The sequence below is a fragment of the Notechis scutatus genome, chromosome 6 (assembly GCF_049901735.1).
Source record: "Notechis scutatus isolate UNSWTSFEM ecotype Mainland chromosome 6, rNotScu1.2, whole genome shotgun sequence".
NCBI classification, from domain to species: Eukaryota; Metazoa; Chordata; class Lepidosauria; order Squamata; family Elapidae; genus Notechis; species Notechis scutatus.
Window position 1 is genome coordinate 26,972,926 of NC_142014.1, and position 27,840 is coordinate 27,000,765.

At 42.0% G+C, this 27,840-nt stretch overlaps 1 protein-coding gene across 5 annotated transcripts in view; it reads right to left on the reverse strand.

Annotated features, from left to right (window-relative positions):
- RELN (reelin) overlaps positions 1–27,840 on the reverse strand; it is a 371,671-nt gene that overhangs the window by 215,091 nt on the left and 128,740 nt on the right. For all 5 annotated transcript variants that reach the window (XM_087967748.1, XM_087967745.1, XM_087967746.1 and 2 more), the window contains exons 4-8: positions 17,923–17,993; positions 13,783–13,815; positions 11,743–11,821; positions 8,040–8,136; positions 3,211–3,262 (exon numbers count right to left, since the gene is read on the reverse strand). In XM_087967748.1, coding sequence (XP_087823874.1) covers positions 3,211–3,262; positions 8,040–8,136; positions 11,743–11,821; positions 13,783–13,815; positions 17,923–17,993 — 332 coding nt within the window. The remainder of the gene's footprint in view (positions 1–3,210; positions 3,263–8,039; positions 8,137–11,742; positions 11,822–13,782; positions 13,816–17,922; positions 17,994–27,840) is intronic.

Consider the following 27,840-nt stretch of genomic DNA (forward strand, 5'->3'; position numbering starts at 1 on the left):
TACCAACCCCCTATATATTATCACCAAGAATGACTCAATGGTCTGAGTTCCTAGCTGCCTACAATTACGTGTTGCAACATCGCCCGGGGAAAGCCATTCCCCACGCTGATGCATTGAGTCGTTCTCCACTTCCAGAAGCTGTCGACGACCCAGCTCCGACCCTCACGACACTACAAATTGAGATGCTGCACTCACCACCACTAACAGCGAGAGACATCGCGATCGAGACAAAACGGGATCCTGTCCTAGCACGAGTCCTCAGCTGGGTCGAACGAGGATGGCCAGCCAACCAAATCACGACGATTTCGCACCATTTAAGAATCGGCAGACAGAACTTTTCTCCCAGAGAGGTTGCGTTCTCTGGGGGATAGAGTAGTCGTCCCAGAGAGGCTACAACAGACTGTTTTGAAAGTATTACACGAGGGACATCCGGGCATCGTGCGCATGAAGGCGCTCGCACGAAGCTACGCATGGTGGCAGGGTATTGATAAACAGATTGCAGCCTGGGTAACCACGTGCCAGAAGTGCCAGGACGTTAGCAACGCCCCAACCGAATGGGAAACCCCTCGAGGTCCGTGGTCCCGTATCCACGTTGATTTTGCGGGACCCACCAAAGGACACACATTTTTATTAACAGTTGACGCCTATTCAAACTGGCTGGAAATCCAAAAGATGAAGACAACCACTACAGACTCAGTCATTAATAAACTGAATAAATTATTCGCAACGCATGGGTTACCAGGACGTTTTAGTTTCTGATAACGGGCCCAGTTCACGTCCCTAGCTTTTGAACAGTATCTAGCGGACCGGGGCATCCGCCACGCGCTCACCTCGCCAGCGCACCCTGTGGCTAACGGAAGGGTGGAGCGAATGGTACAGTTCGTCAAGAAAACCCTACATAAAATGGACTATGGGGACATCGACGACAAGCTCAACCGAATACTCCTGCTCCAACATATCACCCCACACAGCATCATGAATAAAACACCTGCCGAACTGCTAATGGGGCAGAGACTTCGCTCTCACCTCGACCGCCTCCATCCCTCTTATTCACCAGAAAAACCCTGTGGATCTTCCCCCTGGATCTAGCGGGAAGTGCCGCGAATTCAAGGTAGGCGACTTGGTGTTTGCTAAAAAACTTTTCCGGCGACCCGTTATGGGTCCCTGCAACTATTACCCAACCCACCGGCCCCAGATCCTACCGCCTACAGACTAATGACGGGAGATTGTGGAAACGCCACATAGATCAACTCCGATCCAGAATGGCACCCACCTCCCGTGACTTCCATAATTCACAAACTAAGGGGGGAGGAGATATCGAGGAGGCCGAAAATGGACTAGATGACGACATAATCATGGGGACCAAGCAACCTAAAAAACGTAACGCGCAACCTGAAGAAGAATCAGGGAATGGGGTGTTGTCTCCGCCTAGAGATAGCACGAGGGAGGCAAGCCCACGGGACCTGGAGGCGAGCCTAGGAGACTGGGATAACAACAACGAGAGCCGCGCCGAGTCCCCCCGCGCAGAAACAGAACTAGCCGCACCAGAAACCCTTAATAGCGTTCCACCGGAATCGGACTGCAGACAAAAACCGGTGGAACTGCAAAAATCAAACAGGCAGGTGAAACGACCTGCATATCTACACGAATATGTTACCGCACCCCTCAAACGGAACCTATGGGGGAGGGGTGTTATGAACTAACAAAAACCATTTAATAAAACTTATTAACATTATGTTAAGCAGGCTTGAAATCCTGCACTTTGGATTGGCCCACGAATAGCGAACTGGGATTGGTCATCACGGAGCAACCTGATTGGCTATTAGTTAACATCTTTTCATTGGGCAAAAGTTAAGCATGTGGACACAGGTCATTGGTTAACAGGTCAGTAGCTAGCTCTATAAAAGGGCTACTGCTGTCCAAGAGTTTGCTCTCTCTTGTTCTGATTCTTAATAAAGAGTTGAAGTTCACTAAGTCACTGACTCGTCTCAATTATTGCACCCATGCCCAGAATATAACACAAATGAAGAACATTTCCAGGAATTGAGTGTGCCTAGTTTAATGAAAAGGTGGAGTAGGGGGTGACATGATAGCAGTGTTCCAATATCTTAGGGGCTGCCCCAAAGAAGAGGGAGTCAAGCTATTCTCCAAAGCAGCTGAGGGCAGGACAAGAAGCATTGGGTGGAAACTGATCAAGCAACCTATAGAACTAAGGAGAAATTTCCTGACAGAACAATTGATCAGTGCAATGGGTTGCTTTCAGAAGTAGGCGGCTTTTAAGAAGAGACTGGTAAGCCACTTGTCTGAAATGATATAGGCTCTCCTGCGGAGTTAGACTAGAAGACCTCAAAGTCCCCACTCTATTATTCAGTTAATTCATCTATCTTTCATCCATGCCTTTTTGTTTTGATCCGTAAAAATGCATTTTATTGTTTGAAAGCTGTAGTGTATAGGCCAGGTGTTAGCAACCTGAAGCTCTGGAGCTGCATGCGGCTCTTTGGGCCCTCTGCTGTGGTTCCCTGTTGGGTGATCCCACCACTGGCTGTCCCCACCCCTTCCCCTCCCCTTCCCCTTCCAGTCACTCCTCGCCTGGCCTGAGAAGGGAAAACACAAAAAACAGAAATGAGAGGGAGGGAGGGGGAGGGGGGGAGAGGGAGTGGAAGGGAGGGAGACCCATTTCCCACAGAAAAGAAAACATCAGGAGCCACAAAACCTGGGTAGGCGTGGTGGTGGGGAACATGTGACTGGGTGGGAGAGACGTTGAGTTGGTCACGCCCACCTAGGTTTTGTGGTTCCCGGTGTTTTCTTTTCTGTGGGAAACAGGTCCAAATCGCTCTTTGAGTGTTTAAGGTTGCCAACCCCTGGTATAGGCAATTTGAATTTCCATTTTTGTCTAACCAGCTTAAATGTTTTGTAATTCTTTGGATAAGACTATATATGAAGTACCATTGTTGTTCAATACTTTAAATACAAACACTTTTGTCAGCCTTTTTCTTCTTCTAAAAAAATTATTAATATGATGCAGTGCATATAAAAAAATTAATACCTAAGGAGTGTTTAAAAGATAACTGTCCAAAGGAAGGTAAAAGTAGACACATTACAGCATTAAGTGAATTGATAAGATACAAATACAAAAGCACAATAACACTTTTAAATAAACTTGAGTTGCAATTCTCATGCCTTTTCATTAAAGCCATCATAAAAACTTACCTATTGAAAATTGGAGCACAGAAGCTGTCGTTGTGTTAAGGCCATTGGTAATCTATAAAAAAAAGTGGGGGGAGAATTGTTGAATTGATCCACCATATTAATTTGTTGCTAAACCTCTACTCAACATAAAACTGAAATCTTTATCCTTCAGTCCAGTATCCTGTTGTTAAACCTTCAAAGCAATTCAAGGCAGTCATATCCTAGAATCTCTCAGGGTATACAGTATTTAGTAGATTAGGAGAGCATAGCTTTAGTCTGGCAAGATTCTGTCTACCAACTGTGAGCAAATAGTTGAACTCGTTTGGCTTTTGCTGGGTCATCTTTGGGCTTGGGCCTGGCATTGTGTCTTTCCTCAACTTTTTGACAATTACAGTTTTATCACACCAGTTTTAAAAATATAGAAATAACTTTAATTACTAATGAAGACAGTAAGTGTAATATGTGTATGCATTCTCTCTAACCAAGTTATTGCTGATCTAACTGTGATCTTCATTTGCTGTATCAACTCATATGTTGCTTTGTGATCCTATAGACAGAATTCCTCAGCCAGCATGGGAATTCTGGGAATAGAAGTCCACAAGTCTTAAAGTTGGCCACGGTTGGTAGCCCTGATATCTATACAACTATAAAAGAATAGGAACTCCAGTTTCAGACATTTATAACTTATTCCTTATTGACTTCTTTATCGCTCCAAAGCCCTGCCTGGAACTCAGCCTGAAAGTGAATTTATAGCCAGAAGCAAGTGATTAGAAATTCTCCGACTGTCCCTGAGCAGCTTGGAGAAAATCAATCTCTAGGGCCCTTAGACACTTATTCCTCCCTTATATTCATGAAGTTCTTCTCCCCTTCACTAAAGTATGGTGTCTTCTGTCTTTTGGTGTTGGGGTGAGAGGACGAGGATGAGATATATTTTGGAGGTCTTCCAAGGATGGAAAGCAGGAAGTGCCCAGTCTTCCTGCTTACTCATCCACCTCTCCTAAACGACAAATCTTGTTTAATCTCTCCTAAGCTACAAATCTTGTTTAATTCTCACTCCCACCAAAGTTTGCATACCTGACACAAATCAGGTGCCCACCAGAAGAACCTCACCCTCACATGGCTAAAAGAAAGGAATGAAGGAATGAATCCAGGGATGGAATACAGCTGGTACGGACCGATTTGGATGAACTGGTAGTTCCAGCAATCAGTTGGCCCCGCCCACCTGCCCCTGCGCTGTTCTGTCCTTTATTTCTTTTGTTTGAAACCCAGCTGATAGGCTCTGCCGTGCCTCAGCTAATTTACTCACCAGGGCTGCAGTAGAAGGTAAGTTTTTGAGATGTTTTCAAATGCACCGTGCACGCAAGAAGCGCACGCTCAGTGAACCGGTTGTTACACTGGTTGAATCCCACCACTGAATGAATCCATGCAAGTAACCATTACTTTTAGAAGGTGATCGTTGTCTCCATCTTTCCCTTTTCGGAACTCCCAATAAGCAAGAAGCTCTCAACTGCGGATGTGGAAAATAGTTGGAAGTCCAACTCATCCCTGCTTCAATGAGATTTCCTACTCCAAACAATTCAATTCCATGTGAACACTATCTCCATCTTTCTCTTATCCCAACTCCCAACAGTGTTCTCTTTGATCGTAGCTGGGGGAGAATTAGAAATCATGATCTCAGACAGCAGGACATCTCACTGAAGGTCTGGAGTTGGAGTTCAGCTACTTCTGCATCGGCAATTGAGAGATTATTGTTTTGTGCAGCACAACATAGTTATGTTAGATGTGTGTTTAAAAATGCACATCCCTATGCATTTAATAAACCCATGGAAGAAAGACCCTTCAGAAATGAGAGGATGCCCAAATGACCATGGAGAGTGATGACCAGCAACCAGAGAAGAAGGGCTTGCCCATAATATCTTATGGCCAACAGAATCCCGGCGGATCTGAATCCTGACTGCATCATGAACATACAATGAGACATTGCTGATGAAACATTCAACATCATGCCCAACCAGGAGACTGTGAATTCTAGTCTCTTCTTAGGCATAAAGTCAGCTGAGTGATCTGAGCCAGTCACTCTCAACCCTAGGAAGCAGGATATTACCAGGAGTCAATATTGACTCAAAGGACCCCCGCCCCCCCAAAAAAAACAGTTTAAGCTGCCTCATTGTAGAAGTGACAAAATCTGATGGTGGAGTCAAAAGAGGGATCAGCCTAGAATCCTTATATAGTCACAAATGAACTAAGTCCAACATCCCTTGAATTCCTTTGAGATTTATCAAATCCCAAGCAATTGCTGACTGTTACTTGAAAAGACTCCTGTGTATAGGTGTTTAGCAATAAAACGGTTTAACTGGACTTTCAGGTGTGGCTCAGTGGCTTAAGAGGCTGAGCTTGTCGATCAGAAAGGTCGGCAGTTTGGCGGTTCGAATCCCTAGCGCTGCGTAACCGAGTGAGCTCCCGTTACTTGTCCCAGCTTCTGCCAACCTAGCAGTTTGAAAGCATGTAAAGAAATGCAAGTAGAAAAATAGGGACCCCTTTGGTGGGAAGGGAACAGCATTCCGTGCACCATCGGCATTTAGTCATGCCGGCCACATGACCACGGAGACGTCTTCGGACAGCGCTGGCTCTTTGGCTTAGTAACGGAGATGAGCACCACCCCCTAGAGCCGGAAACGACTAGCACGTATATGTGAGGGGAACCTTTACCTTTACCTTAATAAATCTGAAGTGACATTAAGGCAGATTTAAGCTAACAGGTTTAATTAAAAAAAACTTGAAGGAGAGAAGAGTTTATTTAGGAATTGCGATGCAGGAAAAAAAGGTGCCATACAAGGTTAAAATGTCGTATAAAATGAAACTAACCGAAGCAGAGAGAACTTGCTGTGTTTGATACCTTTCTTTAACAGATCTGGAATGTGGTTCATTACATCATGTAACATAAATTCTGCTACTATTTGCTAACTTGTGGTCTCTCCAACGTTACGGAGAGACTATTTAACCATGGATCATTGAGAACACGAGCAAGGAAATGAGTCAGTATAATTTCACTCTTCAAAAATTTTGCCAGGAGGCAAATCCTGGCATTGCCACGGACCCTGTTTAAGAATTATTGTCTATCTCAACTAGGGTGCAACATTTTCTGAGCTCTTTTAATTTAGAAGAAGCAGGACATTAAATATTGAATGCAAATCACTGCACGATGATCCTTCCCTCCCAGCCGAGTGCCATGAATTAAAAATAGTTGTCAAGCCAAGCCACTAAAACTGCCTGGACTAATGTATTTTCAGTTTTGCAATAACCTTGGATGGGAAAATCCAGTATTTTTACGACTGTTCCTTAATCTTGTATATTCAGTAAAGTTCCCCTTCCCTGGTTTAACTCAAAGCCTGTTCCATATGCTGAGGGAACTCAGTGAAATGTTGGCTTGTTCAGGTAGTCCTTGAATCATGACCACAATTGAGCCCAAAATTTCTGTTGCTAAATGAGACAGTTATTAAGTGAGTTTTGCCCCCATTTTATGATCTTTCTTGCCAGAGTTGCTGAGTGAATCACTCTTTGTTAAGTGAATCTGGTTTCCACAATGACTTATCAGGAGCAGAGGTGGTCTTCAGCAGGTTCTGACCAGTTCTGGAGAACCGGTAGTGGAAATTTTGAGTAGTTCGGAGAACCAGCAAATCCCGCCTCTGACTGGCCCTGCCCCCATCTCTTCTCTGCCTCCCATTGAGTCCCAGCTGATTGTCTGGGTCTTCTTTGGTTACCCTGCACAGGAGAATGGAGCTGGGAAGCAGGTTAGTGGGATGGGGACGGAGTGGGATTTTGCAGTAACCTTCCCCTGCCATGCTCACTAAGTCATGCCCACCAAGCCACACCACGCCCACCAAGCCATGCCCACAGAACTGCTAGTAAAAATGTTTGAATCCCACCACTGATCAGGAGGTTGCAAAAGGTAATCACATGACCCCAGGGATGGATACTGCAATGATTATAAGTGTGAGAAAGAGTCATAGGTCACTTTTTTCGGTGCCATTGCAGCTTCGAATGGCCACTAAATGAACTTCTGTAAGTCAAGGACTACCTGTACTTATGTAGTCTTCTAAAATCTGGGAGGAGCCTGTGATTATGAGGCTCAGTACCAGTTACACATTCATTAAACAGGATGATGTAATCGAGAAATTTAGCAATGTACAATCCACTGCAGTGTTTCTTGACTTTGTCAGTTTTAAGATCCGTGGACTTCAACTCCCAGAATCCATAGCTGGCAGGGGAATTCTGGGAGTTGAAGTCCAAGCATCTTAAAGTTGCCATGGTTGAAAAATACCATATTATGGTTTCAGAAAACGTTAAATGAGCAAACTTTCTTTAAACCTCCCTCTCTGAGGGAGATGGGAGGCGCAGAAATGCCAAATCAAAAATAAAATATCAATCAATAAATCAAACTTAACAAACGGCACTGATTCACTTAACAACTCTGGCAAGAAAGGTGGTAAAACGGGGCAAAACTCACTCAACAGATTTCTCACTTAGCGACAGGAATGCTGGGCTCAATTGTGGTCGTAAGTCGAGGACTGCCTGTATTTTCCCTTGGAAGACTCTTTGGTGTTTAAAAGAAATTTACAAAGAAGGTAGAAGGCGGTAGGATATAAAGGAAAAACTTTCCTATCGCAAAGTGGAAAAGGCAATTTTTACCATTTGGGGGGAGGAAAAGGCAAATGTGTTCAGAACCAAGGAAAGGAAGCAGATCTATGAAACTGTTGGCGTAAAGAGGAATGTAAGAGGGACGAGCTTTTTACGCGTGGGATATTCAAAGAGAGAAACCTCATAAACCAAGTCAGATCGGCCAAGACTTACTAGTTCTCTTGGCCCGTATGGCTCACAAAAAGTGACAGCACTCCCGTGCATGATGACACCACACTGGTCTCCAACCTCACAGTTGCTGCATTCAGACCTGCAAGAAAAAGAATCCAGGTGAGTTGGAAGAACCATGGAAGAAGGCCGTTCTGAGCCAGCCCCCCCCCAAACGCAACAAACCCCATGAAGTGAATTCAAAAGATTGCTTTGTTAGGAGAGCTGGCAGCCCCGGCAAAAACGTTTCTAGGCTAACAAGTCTGTCCGGCTGGAAGGTGAATAGTTGTTTGCCACATCTATTCATCTCTGCCCCCTGGCTTTTATCCCCAGGGCTAAGGTGGGGCTTTGCTAGCAGCGGTGGCTCTTCCATCCCAAGGACCGGACCATAGATTTCCACTGCTCTCCTCTCCTCTGCCTTCTGTGCATCCACACATCAGGCACTGGACCCAGCTGTTCCTCCTCTTCCTCATCAGCCACCTCCAGACCCGGTTCTTCCATCCCAAGGACTACCCCATAGATTTCCACTACTCTCCTCTCCTCTGCCTTCTGTGTGTCACGCACTGGACCCAGCTGTTCCTCCTCTTCCTCATCAGCCACGTCCAGACCTGGTTCTTCCGTCCCAAGGACCAGCCCATAGATTTCCACTGCTCTCCTCTCCTCTGCCTTCTGCGCATCCACACATCAGGCACTGGACCCAGCTGTTCCTCCTCTTCCTCATCAGCCACCTCCAGACCCGGTTCTTCCATCCCAAGGACTACCCCATAGATTTCCACTACTCTCCTCTCCTCTGCCTTCTGTGTGTCAGGCACTGGACCCAGCTGTTCCTCCTCTTCCTCATCAGCCACCTCCAGACCTGGGCTCTGTTAACTCTCCATCTGAGGGCTGACGGATGGCCCAGACTCTGCCTCTGCCTCTATTTCTGACAGCTCCATTCCCTCTTCCCCCTCAAAGCTCTCAGGTTGCCCTGATGCTGACTTTGACTCCCACACCTCCGCCTCCACCTCTGATTCAGCTGCTGGAGGGGCCGGCAGCCGACAGGCCACAACAAAGGTAGCATACAGAATAACAGAGTTGGAAGGGACCTTTGAGGTCTTCTAGTCCAACCCTCTGCTCAAGCAGGAGACCCTATATCCTTCCAGACAAAGGGGTCTCCGGGCTCTTCTTGAAAACCTCCAGTGGTGGAACACCCACAACTTCTGGAGACAGGCTAGTTCAGAAGCTGTGGATGTTCCATCACTGAAGGACAGCTGAATATCTTGAACATCATGTGGCTTCAAAGGGAATATTGTGCTTAAAAGTCTTAATGAACGAATGCGAATATACGTGTCCCAGGATAATGTTGCAGGATCCAATCTGGGTCGGTCACTGGGACCAAAAGGTTTGTCTTCCACGCTTTCAGACTCAAACTGGAGCCCATCTTAAGTTAAGGAACAAAAGTCTTTAGTTGTCTGAAATGAAATGGTGCAGGTTCTTCTCCTTGAGCAGGAGGTTTAAGATCATCTTTATTGTTATTTTTTTTTTGTGGGCACTCCGGCACACATTAAAAATGAAATTCTGTTGTCTGCTCTCAATAGTTTGCACATACATAACACGACTATAGATAAGCCATCTACATATGTATGTACACCCTAACATATAAATACATATAAGTATTAATCACTGTCCATCTTGAATACATAGTTAAGGAGCAGATTATTGTCCACATGGGCCTTAGCAATGTTGTGGTTGAAAATATTAAACCCCACAAAACTTTTCCCTGTTCTATCCAAGACATGGCAAAATATCCTGTTAAGAGTCAAGAGAAGTAAACAGCTTTTTCTCAACTATTATCTAGGTTCTTCTCTTAAAATATAACAGATTATGTGGCATATACAAAACTCCAATTTCACCCCCAACACAAACCTTGGGAGGAAGGTTGAGAGAAGAAAGAATGATTGGCTTGAAGTCAACCCATGTGCTTCCATGGTTGACGAGCAACCCAACGCTAGCAATCCATCCAACATCTTCACCATTATGTCACACAATTCTGTGTGTTTTGCGTAATTGTTAAAGCTTGCCTAATGCTAACGTAAAAATACACTTGGCTTTGCAGACACAGACACAGTGATATAGTTAGATTTCTGTCTTAAAGGGTCTTGTCATGTTGATTATCTTCCAGGAAATTTCCAAGCTTCTTCTAGTTTTATGGTTGTCCATTTTCCATATCTGCCCATTGTGATTTAGACCAGGGGTCTCCAACCTTGGCAACTTTAAGATGTGTGGACTTCAACACCCATGGGAATTGAAGTCCACAAGTCTTAAAGTTGCCAAGGTTGGAGACCCCTGGTTTAGACCATAAATATATATTTGCACTTGGTTTGGTTGAAATTAAAGGATTAACATGATGACCATGATATAAATAGGAGACAGCTGATTTTAACTGTTTGGTTACTAAGCTTTCACTTAGTAATCAACTTAGTTAGCATTTTGCTAACTGTAAGAGGAGTCTGGGAGTGTAATGAAGAGAGTGTTAGACATAAACAACAGAGAGATAGAAAGGGAGTCTGTTAGTTGCTTATCTCACAAACAGCAACTCACTCCACTTAATTGCTTATCTCACAAACAGCAACTCAGTCCAGCTGGCAAAAAATAATTCATAACACAACCCTCCAAGAGATTCTGTCTTAATGAACTCACTAATCAATTAAGTTTGGATGTGCTGCTTGTGGTTTTCCAGATTCCAGATTTTCCCCTAACGCCTGCATTACAGAAACCTTTAATAGCGTTTGTGTAATCCCTTGCTTGCTTCCCTGATCCTTGCCATCTGTAGGAGGCTTGACATGAGCACGATTATCAATGGCTTTTGTGGCAGGCATTTGAGACCCCCAAAACAAGGCATATTTTGCTTTCTCAAAAGCATCTATTAAGGGCATCAGGTACTGGTCTTATGCAGAGATTAAACAAGCTGAAATGATTGCACAAACAGCTACTAGACACGGAAAGCTCTACTACAGAAAGCCTTGATCGGTTAATAGAAAGGCATGATGCCATCGCAACAGATGGCACCCACAGAGATTGTCAAAGGACTCTCCAAGACTAGGAGGCTGTAAATATGCTGTTATTAAAAACAATGTCCATTAAGGAAACATTTGTTTTCCCAAACCTCAGTGCTATGGAAAAGACTGTCTCCTGTATTTAAATCAAGAAACTGTTCAGAGTTTCAGACGATCAGAGTGTATCAAGTTGTATATCCATTGAGCAGCAAAGCTCAGGAAGATTTGAAAATGAGCTAAACCCTTTGGTTAGTTATGGGTCACAATCCTACTACCATACCATTTTATCCTTCTTTCTTTCCTTCCTTCTTTCCTTCCTTCTTCCCTCCCTCCCTTCCTATCTTCCTTCCTTCCTTTTCTTCTTTCCACCCTCCCTCCCTCCAGCCATGATGGCTCAGTGGTTACAATGCAGCATTGCAGGCTGACTCTGTCCACAGTCAGGAGTTCGATCCTGACCGGCTCAAGGTTGATTCAGCCTTCTGTCCTTCCGAGGTCATTAAAATGAGGGCCCAGATTGTTGGGGGCAATAGGCTGACTCTGTAAACCGCTTAGAGAGGGCTGTAAAGAGTCTAAGTGTTATTGTTGTTGCTCTTCCTTCCTTTCCTTCCCTCCCTCCTTCATTCCTTGAAACTCATTTATCTTCTGGATGCTAGAGTTAGGGCGGCTGAACTCACCACATCGTAGGATTCAATCCTTGCAAGTGATAAGAATCAAAATCATCCCGTAATATGATGCTGTTGCTGTGCATCTCAGCTGAAATGAAAGAGAAAACAACCTATAACATGTCTAGACAAACTAAATTTGTCCGGTGTGCCTAATATCTCCTATGAGCCATGATGGCGCAGTGGTTAGAGTACAGTACTGCAGGCTACTTCTGCTGACTGCTGGCTGACTGCAATTTGGCAGTTTGAATCTCACCAGGCTCAAGCAGTTGACTCAGCCTTCCATCCTTCCCAGGTCGGTAAAATGAGGAGCCAGATTGTTGGGGGCAAGAGGCGGACTCTGTAAACCGCTTAGAGAAGGCTTTAAAGCACTATAAAGCGGTATATAAGTCTAAGTGTTATTTTTTAGGAAAAACAAATTGATTAAATAAATAAATATGCAGGGAATCTCAAACTACCTACGCTTTGCTTACATGAAAGAATGTCTCTGTTGAATCAAATCAGGATAACCACAGCAGAATAGACGGTTTCGGTGTCCCAAGAACATTATCAGCTTTTGAAGTTTTTACAGGCTTGTTTAGTTCAAACACGGGACCATTCCCAGAGAAAAATCTATCTAGGGTATGAAAATGGTTTGATAGAGCACAATCCATCATCACCGTCCCACAGTCACTCTTTGCAGAACTTCCGACCTCGCATCAGATGAGAGTTGGCTTGTCTTATGATCTTGGAAATTGTTTCTGCAACCGGGCAATAAATATTTCAATCTCAATCTAACACACAACTATATATAGCTGTTTGCTTTTCGAAAACCCAAGTTTGGTCTTACAATATTTTCGTCGTAGCCAACAACATAAATACATTTTGAGCTGTAAACCTGATCGTAGTTTTGCCCACTGAGGGGCTGTTGCTAAGTTTTCTTCCTCGCCTACACGGACAGGAAAGCCCTGCCAAAATTAAAATCCCACTGTCTGCACAGGGCCAAAGTCATAAACAAATGAGCACAAACATATTTGTGAGAGTCAGAGAGCCATCTGCTAGCTTCATCTGTTCTCTCTTTTGCTAAGTATTTAGGGGACGCACAACAGGCTGGAAAAGGCTCAGTTATGATTTCCAGTGCAATCTGGGATTAATCTAGAAATACAGTTATTACAACCCCCTGTTGCTTTCTCAAGCTCCTTTTATGCACCTGAAGCGAAGAGATTTGAGGGGTTATAAACGTGGGATTTTATTTGGGCCTACTGGAATACACATCCATGCAATTAGTTAATATAATTTTTCTTCCCATTCTTTTTGACCTACAAGAGCTCACAGACACTATTGATAATACCTCACCTAATAAAATATCCAGGAATTACAGGTAGTTCTCAGCTTATGACCACATTTCTGTTGTTAAGCGAGACATTTGTTAAGTGAGCTTTGTCCCATTTTATGACCTTTCTTTACGGTTGTTAAGGGAATCTGGCGTCCCCATGGACTTAGCTCGTCAGAAGGTCACAAAAGGGGATCTCTGCAATAGTCATAAGTATGAACCAGTTGTCAAGCATCTGAGTTTTGATCACATAATCATGGAGATACTACAAAGGTTGTAACTCTGAGAAACGGTCATAAGTCCCTTTTTTCAGTGCCGTTGTAACTTTGGTTACTTAATGAACTGTTGTAAGTAGAGGATTACCTGTACTGAACTCTTTTACGTGCAATGACTGTTATCAGATCAGTACGAAGCAGTTTCTCTGAATGTGGACAAATTATTTTATGAATGTTACGAAAATTGTATGCAAAATTAGGCAGACTCTAAATTTCTGCTGATAATTCTACCACCAGTCACAATGTATTATTGTGTCTGTCTTTGATTATTTTTTTACTATTACCATTTTTAAAATGCTTTTGTTTGTAACGCTGCTCTGCGACTGTAATAAAAATCGATCGATTTGACCTAGGTGGATATTTTCAAATGGGATATTATTTTTAAAATGCAATCATTCAAGCATTCTACTTTGGGCAACCAGAACTGCGGTTTTTAAAAACCAAAACGGTAACTTGTTGACCTACCTAAAAGAGGATGGAAGGGAGCTTCTGTTGGACCTGCAAAAGAACAAAAAGAAAATAAACAGATTTTCCCCCCGATTAACTGTAGCAAACTTTGAACATTAAAGTGTTGGAAAAGAGAGGCAAAGCTTTCAAAAATGGAAAGTATAAGTATTTTAGTATCCTATGACTATCACTAAGTGTTGTCTTATGATTCTTGATGAATATTTTTTTATGTACAATGAGAGCTTATGCACCATAGACAAATTCCTTGTCACACTTGGCCAATAAAGAATTATATTCTATTCTATTCTATACGTAGTATCTTCATTTAAGCGTCATTGTCAATTAATGACCCCATAATCCCCTGCAGGGTGGAGTCTGAGCAACTGAATGGACCTAAAAGAATGTTTAATGGCCGAATGCCTTTCCTGTCTCCAGTGAGGAGTTTTGTTCAGCAGATACATTCTCAGTATGCCCAGAGAGAGAAATATCTGCCTCTACCTAGGATCGAACTCACAGCCTCCTGATTGTGAGGCGAGAGCTCTACCGCTAGGCCACCGCACCACTTACCACCAGCCTATAGTAACTACAATTAAATCAATGTGTGTTGCTCTGAAGTCAGGTTAGAGCATAGAAGTAACTAGCTTAATGTATGTGAGAGGGATCTTGGTAGTAACTGTGAGAGGGATCTTGGAATCTTAGTGGACAACCAGCTAAATAGGAGCCAGCAGTGTGCAGCAGCCGCCAAAAAAGCTAATGCAATCCTAAGTTGTATTAACAGAGGGATACAGTCAAGATCAAGGGAGGTACTAATACCACTCTATAAAGCCTTAATAAGACCACACCTAGAGTACTGCATCCAATTTGGTCACCACATTATAAAAAAGATATTGAGACTCGAGAAAAAGTGCAGTGAAGAGCAACCAGGATGATTAGGGAGCTGAAGACTAAAATATGATACGGTTGCAGGAACTAGCAAGGCTAGTCTACTGAAGAGAAGGACCAGAGGAGATATGATAAGCCTTCCAATATTTGAGGGGCTGCCACAGAGTGGAAGAAGAGGTCAAGCTATTCTCCAAGGCACCTGGAAGGCCAGAGAAGGAATAATGGATGGAAACTGATCCAAGAAGAGATTCAACCTGGAAATAAGGAGAAACTTTCTGACAGTGAGAACAATCAACCAATGGAACAGAAGTTGCCTTCAGAAGTTGTGGAAGTTTCATTACTTGAGACTTTCAAGAAGAGACTGGACTGCCATTTGTCAGAAATGGTGTAGGGTCTCCCGCTTGGGCGGGGGGTTGGACTAGATGACCTACAAGGTCCCCTCCAACTCTGATTATCTCTTATCTGTTAACTGTCTTGGCAATATTTTTGTCGTTGGGATTTTTATATATAGGGTAAGTACAGTGGAAGAAATATCTCCTCTAGAAGTCATGGCTGCACTTTGGTTGAAATAAATTATTTGTAAGATTGAGCAGCACGTATCAAAAGTTAAGTTTTTAACTTCTTGATCATAAAACTGAATGCTAAAGTTGCTTCATTTCTCTCTCTTTTTTAATGTGTCTGAAAAACCATACACTTTCTTTGCCTCCAGTATCTTATACTAATTTCAAATTCTAATTCTTCATTTCAGAAATTATAAAAGGAACTACGAAGATACCATTAAACGGGTGATGAACATACTTTCATATCCCTCATAATAATTTCTTTATTGCAAGCTATATTTTATTACGGTAAGCTGCAGTTTTGACCTTCATATATTTTAAATAAAGTCTCAAAATGTCACACAGCAAGAATATTATATAAAATTGATGTTTTCTGGTATTAAAAAACAGTGGGCAGTTTTTAAAATACATTTTTAATCCATTTTTCACAGTACTGCAGCTTCAAGTAAGAATTTTACCAGTTCAAAAAACCCCAAGGTTTATTTTAAATCCAATTCTGATCTGGGAAAAATGAATGGAAGTTTAATTTTTAGTTTGACATGGTCATAAAGAATTTTAACCTTCATTTACTTACATTTTGAGGGAAAAATTGAATTATACCCCATAATAAGATCTTGGAAAAAGAGAAGGTAAGAGAGTCTGAATTCTCAAGTTAGAACAGTTAGACTTCCTTTCTCTGGGAGCTTTATGACCAACCCTTCCCATTTGATGTGCTGGCCTCAGCCATCTCAATAATCTTCTTAAATTTTAACTATACCTGTCTCTTGCAATGGACAATTTGTTCTATATTAGAAGTTAGAAGTTAGAATTTTTTATTGGCCAAGGAATCTGTCTCCAGTTCATAAGCTCTCAGTGTACATACAAGCAACAAGTGATAAATCATAATCATAGTCATTGTGGGAGCGTCATCACTTGAGACTTTCAAGAAGAGACTGGACTGCCATTTGTCAGAAATAGTGTAGAGTCTCCCACTTGGGTGTGGGGTTGGACTAGATGACCTACAAGGTCCCTTCCAACTCTGATTATCTGTTATCTGTTAACATTGTAAAAATACATTCATCGTAAATCATAAGATAAAACACTTAAGGATACTAAATAAGCAATCGCATAAATCATACTGGGATACTGAATAAAACAATATAAATCTTGGATACAGGCAAAAAAGATATAGTCACAAGAAGATAAGGAGATAGGAAAGATGAGAAGAATAATAGTAATACAGCCTTACTAGATAGGTTGACAATGTTGTGAGAATTAGTTGTTTAACACAGTGGTTGGCATGGGGGGAAAAACTGTCCTTGTGTGGAGTTGTTCTGGTATGCAGTGCCCTATAGCCATTGGTGGGATTCAAATAATTGAACAACCGGTTCTCTGCCCTAATGATTTCTTCCAACAACCAGTTCACCAAATTGCTCAGGAAGTTAACAACCGGTTCTCTCAAACTGGCGCGAACCGGCTGAATCCCACCACTGTCTATAGCGTCGTTTTGAGGGTAGGAGTTGAAACAGTTTGTGTCCAGGATGCGAGGGGTCTGTAAATATTTTCACAGCCCTCTTTTTGACTCATGCAGTATACAGGTCCTTGATGGAAGGCAGGTTAGTAGCAATTGCTTTTTCTGCAGTTCTAACTATCTAATGTAATATAACTAACGGTATTTTATTGTATTGTTTGTATTGTATTGTATTGTATTACGGTATATTGTTATGTTTGTTGTGTTCTGTTCTGTTCTGTTACATTACATTACATTATGTTAACTATATAATATGGAGGAATGTACCATATTGGTGTCATTTGTGTGGGCTTAATTTCCTTTCTTACTGTCAAATCTGAGTCTCCAGCTTTTGAGATTGACAGGCTATGGACAACTTGGAAGATTTCCAATGGTTAAAAGTTTATTTCATGGGAATGTTCGCATTAATACTGAAAAATATGTCATTATTATGACTTCCGTAACAAGGGATCCACAATGGAGATTGTGACAGTTGCCTGCAGGGATGCTGTCGTTCTCACTTATGAAAAGAACAATTTTCCAAGCACATGGAATAGTTCCCATAAAGCTTCTTCTTTCATAAATAAGAATGGGAAAAATTCCTTATGTTTGTCTGGGTCGCTGTAAAGCTACCACATGCATCTCTTTACAAGCTGGGGGTCAATAGTCACCATTCTTCGTAGCCCTTTCCTTTTGTTTCTTGTTCTTTTTTTTCTACTTTAATAAAGGCTAAATTCCCCCAAGGAACTCATGCTTGGTTTGCTCTGTGCTTAAATCAAAATCTAAACAGAACAAATCAATGCTTATTAAAAAATGAACAGATGCAATTATTCTTGGCTATGCTTCTTTTCATTTCTCTGTGCATAAGCCTTTGTGATATTTGACTAAATAATTCTAAACTATTCCCCACTCACTTATAAATAAAGGAATTTATAATAAAATTTGGATGAGACAGAAGTAGCCTTTTCCAACTCTGATGTGAACTAATCTTGGTTTCCTTTTAATCAGAATTTTGGAATTCGTTTGAAATGCTGACACAATTTGTTTGTGATGATACACAATGCATAATACAGAATAGATGAGACTTTTTGTTCTGGATATTTCTATACTCATCCCTGTAAAAAAACAACAACTGGGATACTGCTGCTTCTTGACCAACTTAAAAATTTAAATTAATACAAGTTAAAATTACAGAAAAAATAAATAAATAAACAAGCAAACACTTACTTCCTTGTTCACACAACTGCTGGGCTAAGGCATCCTTGAATATAATTTGACCTCTGTGAGTAGCAGTTGCCCTAGAAATAGAAAGAAATGTGTATTTTAAAAAGTGCATAACTGAACTGCAGAACAAAAATATCTTGGGAGTTGTATGGAATTCAACTCCCATAATTCTTAGCAATGGCCATTTTGACTAGGAATTCTGAGAATTGAAGTCAACACATCTCAAAATTGCCCAAAATTGGGAAACGTTAGTTATAAATACTAAAGCAGTTCATTAAGACAAGCGGAGTTGTTGTGGTTAGCCGGCAGCAGGTGCGGATGGCTGAGGAGAGCGAGGACTCAGATGAGGGACCAGGACCATTAGGGAGTGGACTGCTGCCTTCAGAGATTGTGGGGGCTGGCAGCAGCGATGAGGAGGTTCCCGAGGAGCCTGTGCCAAGTACGTGTGTGTGCAGGGCTGCTTGCAGGAAAGAGCAGCTTCAACAGCACGGGCAACTCAGGAGTAAGGCTGCAAGGTAATGGCCCAACCTTCAAGAAGATGAAAGCCAGCTGTGAATCAGTTCTTTGTAGGAAGCAAATGTTTTGAAACTCCAGCCTCGTGGACATTGCAGTATCTTAAGTTAGTATTTGAAGACTCTTGTGTTGTGAAATATTTCTTATCTGTGATTCTTCGCAGCCTTGCACACTACTGTTTATCAAAGTTAATTAGTTTGCAGCCTTTTAACCAGGGATTCGTAAGACTCATTAAAAGGTTTCTGTTCCCTTTGGTTCGTTGTTTGTTTTATTGGAAAAGGGTTTGTGCCAGAACAGGAGTGTAGTTCTTGTTGAGAAAATTTGTCCTATATCTTCAAAAAAAAAAAAAAAACACCGTTTGAAGGCTATCTCTGAGCATGCTTTCTGCTTTCTTAAAATTGAAGAAGAGGTTGGGATGTAGCCATTATCAAAAAGATGGTTGGTTAACTTTCTTGTTTATTCCCTTCTTTGTAAGCAGCCAAGAGTCCAAATTTTATGTAGAGGTATTACATCCCCTTTTGCGACCTTCTGACAAGCAGAATTCAATGGGAAAGCCGTTACTAATTGAACAACTGCAGGGATCCACTTAACAAATATGGTGCGAAAAATCGTAAAATGGGGCCAAACTCACTTAACAAATTTCTCAGTTAACAACATAAATCTTGGGCTCAATTGTGGTCGTAAATTGAGGATGTCCTCAGCTTACGACCACAGTTAAGCCCAAAATAAAATTACAGCTAATTTTATTAGTTTTAATTAATAAGAATGATGCTTGTTAGCTATGCATTGCGCCTCCTTATTTATTTTTTGATGTTCTTGATATTTGAATACTATTTTCTTTTCCTGTTTCTTTCTGCCAGTTAATGACCCCAATAAAGTTATGTGGATTATAAATGGCCCTATGAACACAAGGACAGTGAGAAAAACTTCTTGTGTTTTTGCTACTTGCAGCAAAGCTTAGTAGGCCTTTGATAAATTTACTCAACTATAAGGAACAACAAACTGAGAAATTGCAGCAGTAAATAAAAAAAGGAATGTCTATTTATAAAATCAGATTAAAGGAAACCTTTCCAGAGAATGAAAGATATGAATGAGCCAAGAAAATGAATTTTTCACTTCTTTGAAATGCAGTAGATACAAAGTGCACCTCCAGGTACTACAGCATTGCTATAATTGGAAGTTTAATCATTTGAGGATAAATTCAGTTCAATTTTCCTTTGTGAAGAAGAAAATAGTTTTATTACTGACAATACAAAGATATAATTATTCTGGATGATTTAGCTGTAAAATATCCTGGGAGCAATCATGTGGAGAACACAAAGGATGGATCGTATTTCATATGCTATAATTCAGTTAAGTTGCCTGCTGGTTACAAGATGGTCAGATATCTGTCTGTCTGTCTGTATGTATGTATGTATGTATGCATGTATATCTATCTATCTATCTATCTATCTATCTATCTATCTATCTATCTATCTATCTATCTATCTATCTATCTATCCATCCATCCATCCATCCATCCATCCATCCATCTATAACTAGAATCAGAGGTTATCCAATGAAACTGAATCCTGGAAGAACAGGACACAAAATTAAAAAAAAAAAAAATGGCACCAACTTGACATTAAACTCTACAAGAGGTGATGCTGTTACCAGCTTGGCTGACTTCAGAAAAAAATTGCAACAATTCTTTATTTATTTATTTTGATTCTTTTTGTTAGTTTTTGTTGTTTTTAATGTGGTTTTAGATTCTGTAAATCACCTTGAGTCACTACGGGCGAATAGGCAGCAATATTGACTCTTGATGAATGTATCTTTTCTTTTATGTATACTGAGAGTATTTGCACCAAGACAAATTCCTTGTGTGTCCAACCACACTTGGCCAATAAAGAATTCTAATTCTATTCTATTCTATTATATTCTGTTCTGTTCTGTTCTGTTCTGTTCTGTTCTATTCTATTCTATTCTGTTATTTCTATTCTATTCTATTTTATTCTATTCTTCCCTATTCTATTCTATTCTCATTCAATTCCTATCCTATCCTATCCTATCCTATCCTATCCTACCTTACCCTACCCTACCCTACCCTACCCTACTCTACTCTATTTAAATTCCCTAAATAAATAAATAAATTCATGGAAGTAATGGAGGAATCAGTGGCTATAAGCCTTGATGCCAATGGGGTTGCCTTTGTGTGATGGCCCAGGGCATGGCACAGAGGCAACACAGTCATCTGATCAAATTGCCCCTTTATTGCTCCAACTTTCCCCCAAACATTTCCACCTTGATGGCAAGTCCCAGAGCAAACACACACACACACACACACACACACCTCCAGCAGCCTCTGGCTGCAAGTAGTCCAGCACAACGGGCATTTATATTTTAAAAATCAAGCAATCTGGACATGGGTGTTGTTAAAAGGCCTACATGAAAGAAATATTTTGAGGAAATTGGTATCAAAAAGCACAAGTTTTATACACAAAGCATTACCAGCACTGTAAACAAAAGCCAAAGATCTGTTCAAAAATTAGTTTTTAAATTATCAGGCCAGACCCGTACCTTCATAACACAGACAATAAAATAACCTAGCTGTAGATGTATCCACATCATTTCACTTCAAAGCTATTCAGAATGACAAAACATTACATTTATTCTAAAAATGCTGAGTTCAGTCCCATTGAGGTTAATTACCACACAGATCAAAATCTCACTCCTGCTTGCCTTCGTAATGAGCAATTGAACAGTGCAATAAATAAATTCACCTTGGAATACATTTCACTGGAAATGATTATACATATCTCTGAAAAGACATTTATTGGGTGACTTCCCTGAGAAGCAAGGAAGCATTTTTCATGCAAGTGAAATGGGTCTTGGCAGAATTCAATCCAGCAACATGTTCCAAATCAAAGTATGCTTTAAAAAAGTTTACAACGCTTTCAACAGAACATTTTGCTTCTCCAAAGCTACAGAAGCTAGACTATACATTTCATAAAAGTAAAAGGCAAAGGTTTTCCCATTCAGTTTCCCTGTTCACTACTCCACCCCATGTGCTCTACTCCATGGGGTGGCACTCATCTTCCTTTCTTAGCCGAGGGAGCCAGTGTTGTCCAAAGACAATTTCCATGATCATGTAGCCAGCATGACTGTACACCGAGGTGCATGTTTCTACCTTCCCACCGAAGTGGTACCTATTTATCTACTCACGTTTGCATGCTTTCAAACTGCTAGTGAGCAGCAACTGGGACAAGAATAGGAGCTCACCCCACCATGCAATACTCAAACTTCTAACCAGGGCTGTTAGTTCAGTGTCTTTAACCATTGGACCATTGTGGTGTTTTATACACAGACAAACACACACACATTAGATAGTCCATGACCCATTGGACCAGGAATTCAGAGATTTTCTTTATCTAAATAGAGAAACACCAGGGGTGGACATAAAAGCAGTGGGAGCAAGAGCAACTTTTGACTTTCTGCTGAGTTTCCCATCAGGTTTTCTCATGAGAAGCTAACTTCCTCCCTCCCTCCCACCCTTGAGTTTCTGCCAGCTTCCCCATTTACTTTAGTTATGCAAAGTTTGCAGGAGAAAGTCACCGGGGAAGCCAGCAGGAAGTCAAAAGTCCAAGGCCAGCAAGCAAGTAAATGGCTGCTGACAAATGAGGGAGGGAGGGGGGAGAGTTATGCAGGGGTATGGGTTGGGTGCCATGCAAGTCAGGAAGGGTGCATGGGTGTTCGTAAAAGATGCCATGCAGGTCATGTAGGGCATGGGAGGTGGCACTATACAGTGGATGGGAACTATGGGAGTATATGACAGGTGCCATGCAGAGTAGGGCATGTAGAGAGGAGTAGTACGGTCAAGAAGGTTGCATGAGAGGTGCAAAGTGGATTGGGGAAGATATGTGGGGGAGTATGGGTAAGGAAGGATGTCTGGGGGTGCTTTGGAGGGCACAGGAAGTGACATTTAGGTCAGGGATGACACATGGAGGAGGTGGCACAGGTTAGGTAGGGCTCATGGGAGTGCTGGCTGGCTGGAGAATCCTGGGAATTGAAGTCCAAACATCTTAAAGTTGCTAAGGTTTTTTTTTTAAAATGTTGCCAAATTTGTTTGGTCATTTTGATGCTCCACTTAAAATCAAACAGAATAACAACATTTAAAGAGAAAGAGGGACTTATTCAAATTTGCCTGTTCTAATAATAACCAAATATCCGGGTAGAGTCCCTTCTTCAGATATTCCTCTACAAGATGATGCGTGAGCTATTTAACAAATCGGAACCCACTGAATTCTATCCTAAAATTAGCAAATTTGGCCAGATGTAGCAAAAGTTTAGTGACAAGGATTCCTGCCATTTGTTCTTTCAAAGTGCCAGAATTTTTCCCTCCTCTAATTTTCTAAAAATGAACAGTGTGCCTTGTAAAAAACAAGATACCAATATTTATTGGCTAAGTAAAAACGACGTGCAAGTTATTGTTATTTACACAGAGACAGCGAGATATCGGTAGTCCTCATCGTGCGACACCAATTGAGCCCAAAATTTATGTTGTTAAGTGAGAAATTTGTTAAGTGAGTTTTGTCCCACTTTATAACCTTTCTTGGAACAGTTAAGTGAATCACTGTAGTTGCTAAGTGAGTAACACAGTTGTGAAGTGAAAGCTGGCTTCCCCGTTGAGTTGGCTCATCAGAAAGTCACAAAAGCAGATCACATGACCCCTGGATACTGCGACTGTCATAAATAAGAACAGGGATGGGATTCTACTGGTTTGGACCGGTTTGTATGAACCGGATGTTAGTTACATTTGGTTTGCCGAACCGGTATTTCAACTGACCAGCTGGCCCTGCCCACCGCATCCCGCCCCTCCCAGGACTCACCACGCGGCCCATTTTCATACAGGGTCCGCGTGGAGGCTCTGGGAGGGGGGAAATGGGCCTTGCACAAGTCCAGAAATGGACCTGTTTCTGGCTTCTGGAAAGCCTCCAGGGCCCAGGGGAGGCCATTTTCACTCTCCCAGAGGCCTAGGGAAAGCCGCCCAAAGACCCTTGGGAGGGTAAAAACAGCCTCCCCCGAGCCCTGGAGGCCTACCGGAAGCCAAAAACAGGAAGTTCCAGTAGGCCACGTCCACCATGGCCACGCCCACCCAGCAACTGGGCAGCGAACCAGTTGCTGGGATTTTTGAATCCCACTCCTGAATAAGAACCAGTTGCCAAGCAGCTGAATTTTGATCACATGACCTTGGGGATGCTACAACAGTCGTGTGAAAAATGGTCATAAGTCACTTTTCAGTGCCTTGTCATAACTTCAAACGTTGTGAGTCAAGGGTCATCAGTAGTTCTGACTCACTTTTCACTATCAGATGTTGTTAGTGATGATAGGTATTTTTTATCTGGCCTTTTATTTTTCTTCTTTCCCTCTCTGCTAACTTTTTCTGGCTTATGTGGTAAATAAGCTGAATAACATATGTTTCGGCTCACGATCAGCATGAAATTTATTGCCGACCAGGGATATGAATGGAAGACTTCTTCACTGCCTTTTGCCTACATATATTAATTAAATAGCAGCAACAGTTACATAATCTTAGTCTAGACAAGGTATTAATCCCTGTCATTTTTTTAATCCAGCCAAGGCACGACTGCAGATTTTCCAAGAAAGATGTTATGAGAGGGTTGGGGTGGAGTGGAAAGAAGGATTTGAAAAAATAAAGAAATAAATAAAAAGCTATTTTATGAATGCAGATTAAGAAACAAAAAAAAAGTATTTACAACAGAAAGGATCTGGGTTGGGAAACCCGCCAAGAGCCTGAAGCCAGTAATGGCTCAACAGGCTGTCAAATATAGAATCTGGTAGGTCCATGCAACTGTTCATTCCTCACACACAACACTGTGAGTTGGTGTCATGCCAAGGTTCTGCAGAATAAAAGGCAGTACAGACCATGCCAAGGACTGCTTCACTGGAGCCATCTAACAATTCTCTCTTTCCCCTGATTCACGAGACATTTTTTTTAATGTATAATTTTAAAGAAAATGTTAAATACAAGAATAAGATTGAAGTAATCTTTCCCTGTCCTGTCCTGACCAACTCTAGGGGGCAGTGTTCATCTCAGTTTCTTGGCTGAGGGAGCCAGCATTGTCTGCAGACAATTTCCGCAGTCATGTGGCCAGCAGGCTATATGCCAAAGGTGCATGGAACGCTGTTACTTTCCCACCCAAGTGGTACCTATATATCTACTCGCAGTTGCATACTTTTGGACTGTTAGGTGAGCAGGAGCTGGAAGCCTGGAACTTTCAGACTCGGGATAACGTCAGCGTTCCAGAAAACCTCCACTCCAACAAATAACTCTAAGTCAGACATCTTCTCAAAAGTTCTGTTTAACTGGATAGTAAACTGGCACATCTGGGGAATCTCGAATCTGAAAGTTCCACGCTTCCTTGCAATAAGTAAAAACTACAAATCCACCCCCTGCACCCATCATCGTATCACATGCCCCAATCACCATCTGTCCCAGCTTGATACGTCCTCTTAGCCAGGTGCAGAAATAACATGACCTTGACTTAGAAGAAGAATGCTATTATGTCTAATCACATACACTCCAATAAATTTCCCCGTCCTATTTTCCCAGGCTCAAGAATGTGGCAGTGTGGAAGCGTCTGGTGTCAATATGACTTCCAACGTTGACACCAGAGCAAGTTATGGGAGCTCACTCCATCACATGGCACTCAGGTCTCGAACGCCGGCTGTCAGATTTCCAGGTGACAATCTCAGTGTCTTTAACTATTGAGCCATCATGCTCCCTTAAGTATAAGATTATTACAAACTAAAATAGAGTGAAAAACGAAAGGGGGAGAAACTGAAAGAAAAAAACCCAGGTATGTAAAAAAAAAGAAAAGGAGTAGCAGAAAAGTAGAAAAGAAAGAAAATCAATATATATAAAAAAGGAAGAAAAAAAAAAACCAAAGCTGCAAAAACAAAAAGAGCAGTGGTGGTATGCTACTGGTTCAGACTGGTTCACCCAAACCGGTAGTAAAAAAAAAAGAAGCCAACGGTCAGCTGAGAGGAGGAAAAAATCCTCCGACAATCAGCTGAAAGGAGAAAGAAGAGAAAAGCGCAGGATTGGCCCTCCCACCCAACCACCCCTGTGCTTTTGTCTTCTTTATCCTCTCAGCTGATTGGCTGTACGGGTCTCAGCTGGTGTGGGGAAAGTTGCGCGCCGGTGTTAGGTAAAGCATGCCCACCAAGCCATGCCCACCGAACCGGTGGTAAAACAATTTGAATCCCAACACTGAAAACAGAGCAGCCGAAAAATAGACAGAAAAAATGACCCAAAATGGTTCTGAACCTTCTCAATAGCAGTTATTAAATACAATTACAAACTGACCTCTCTCTCTCTAAAGTTCTATCCTAGTTCCTTTCTTTCTATATCCTATCTAATCTTCAAAACTATAAATCATCTTTTGATGTTGTTGTTTTTTATGGCAAAAAGGTCCATAAGGGTCTTATGTCCAGTCCTGATTCATGGGATGTTAACTGTAAAAACAGAAAACCATTTATCCTACTCTGTTTAAACCTTATCTGGTACTTTTATCGGTCTCTAAGGATTTGCTACAAGGAACAGGATTAAGAACATCCCAAAAGTGTTTCGACCTACACAAGGAATCCCAGGGATTTTAACATCCAGTGGAGCTGGTGAATAAGTAGGTGGCTTAAAATCATCCAGCCCCAGTTTTTTATTTCCTGCAACAACATCAAAACTTGCATTTTAGATGATTGATTGGTCTTGTGAGTTTAAATGTGAATCACAACACACAACCTCTTTGCCTTGCATGGCAAGGCTGCATATAAATATGTCTGGGGAGGGGCCTGCATTGTGGTGTCAAAACGCAGAGTTCATTTTCTTCATGTCCTCATAAATTGTTCAGACACCTCTGATTTTATCGAAGGTCTTAGCAACAAAAGGGATATAATCAAGATCAAGGGAGGTACTAATACCGCTCTATAAAGCCTTAGTAAGGCCACATCTAGAGTACTACATCCAGTTTTGGTCACCACACTATAAAAAAGGCGTTGAGACTCTAGAAAGAGTGCAAAGAAGAGCAACCAGGATGATGAGGGGACTGGAGGTTAAAACATATGAAGAACGGGGACAGGAACTGGGCTTGGCTAGTCTAGGGAAGAGAAGGACCAGGGGAGACAGGATAACATCTTCCAATATTTGAGAGGCTGCCACAGAGAGGAGGGGGTCAAGCCAGAGGTGGTATTCAGCAGGTCTGACCAGTTCTGGAGAACCAGTAGCGGAAATTTTGAGTCGTTCGGAGAACCGGCCAATCCCAATTCTGACTGGACCCACCCCCATCTCTTCTCTGCCTCCCATTGAATCCCAGCTGATCGGCTGGGTCTTCTTTTGTTGCCCTGCACAGGAGAATGGAGCTGGAAAGCAGGTTAGTGGGGTAGGGAGGGAATGTGGATTTTGCAGTATCCTTCCCCTGCCATGACCACCAAGCCACGCCCATCAAGCCACGCCCACAGAACCGGTAGTAAAAATGTTTGAATCCCACCACTGGGTCAAGCTATTTTCCAAAGCACCGGAAGGCCAGACAAGGAATAATGGATGGAAATTGATCAAGGGGAGATTAAATCTGGAAATAAGGAGGAATTTTCTGACAGTGAGAGCAATCAACCCATCGAACAGAAGTTTCCCTTGGAAGTTGTGGGAGCTTCATCACTTGAGACTTTCAAGAAGAGACTGGACTGCCATCTGTCAGAAATGGTGTAGGGGTGGGGGTTGGACTAGATGATGAAATACTTGACATTTCCCGCATTGACCGAGAGCTCAAAAATAGAGACGGCTCTGTGGCCCCACGCTTGTGCAGGGTCATTTGCAAAAACGAATCAAGCAAACGTAAATTCATTTATACTATAAACTCACTCGCCAAAACCAACACCAACCATAAGAACCTCCGTTGCCGCCCTGACCTAACCATACAGCAACGTGCCCGCTCCCGTGTACTCCGCATCGAACTCAAAAACCGTCTAGACAATGGAGAGAAGGACCTGTACATTGACTACCATGCTGACTGTATCAAAAGTAAGCCATGCAACCCAATACTCAGCTTTTACCCTCAACCACAACCCTACCTCAACCGATCCACCATCACCCAAGACTAGGCACGCACGCCCCCAACTACCTCAATTCCAACTACTGCCGGCCTTAAATGCAAACTACTCAATGCAAGAAGCCTCGTGAATAAAATACCTGAATTTCTCATCCTCCTAAATATGGCTAACTTCGACATTATATTTGTCTGTGAAACATGGCTCAATGCATCTCTCCCCGACTCCATTACCACAGTAAGAGACTATCATGTTTACAGATCAGATCGTGAAAATCGTCGAGGAGGTGGTGTTGCTATATTCTAT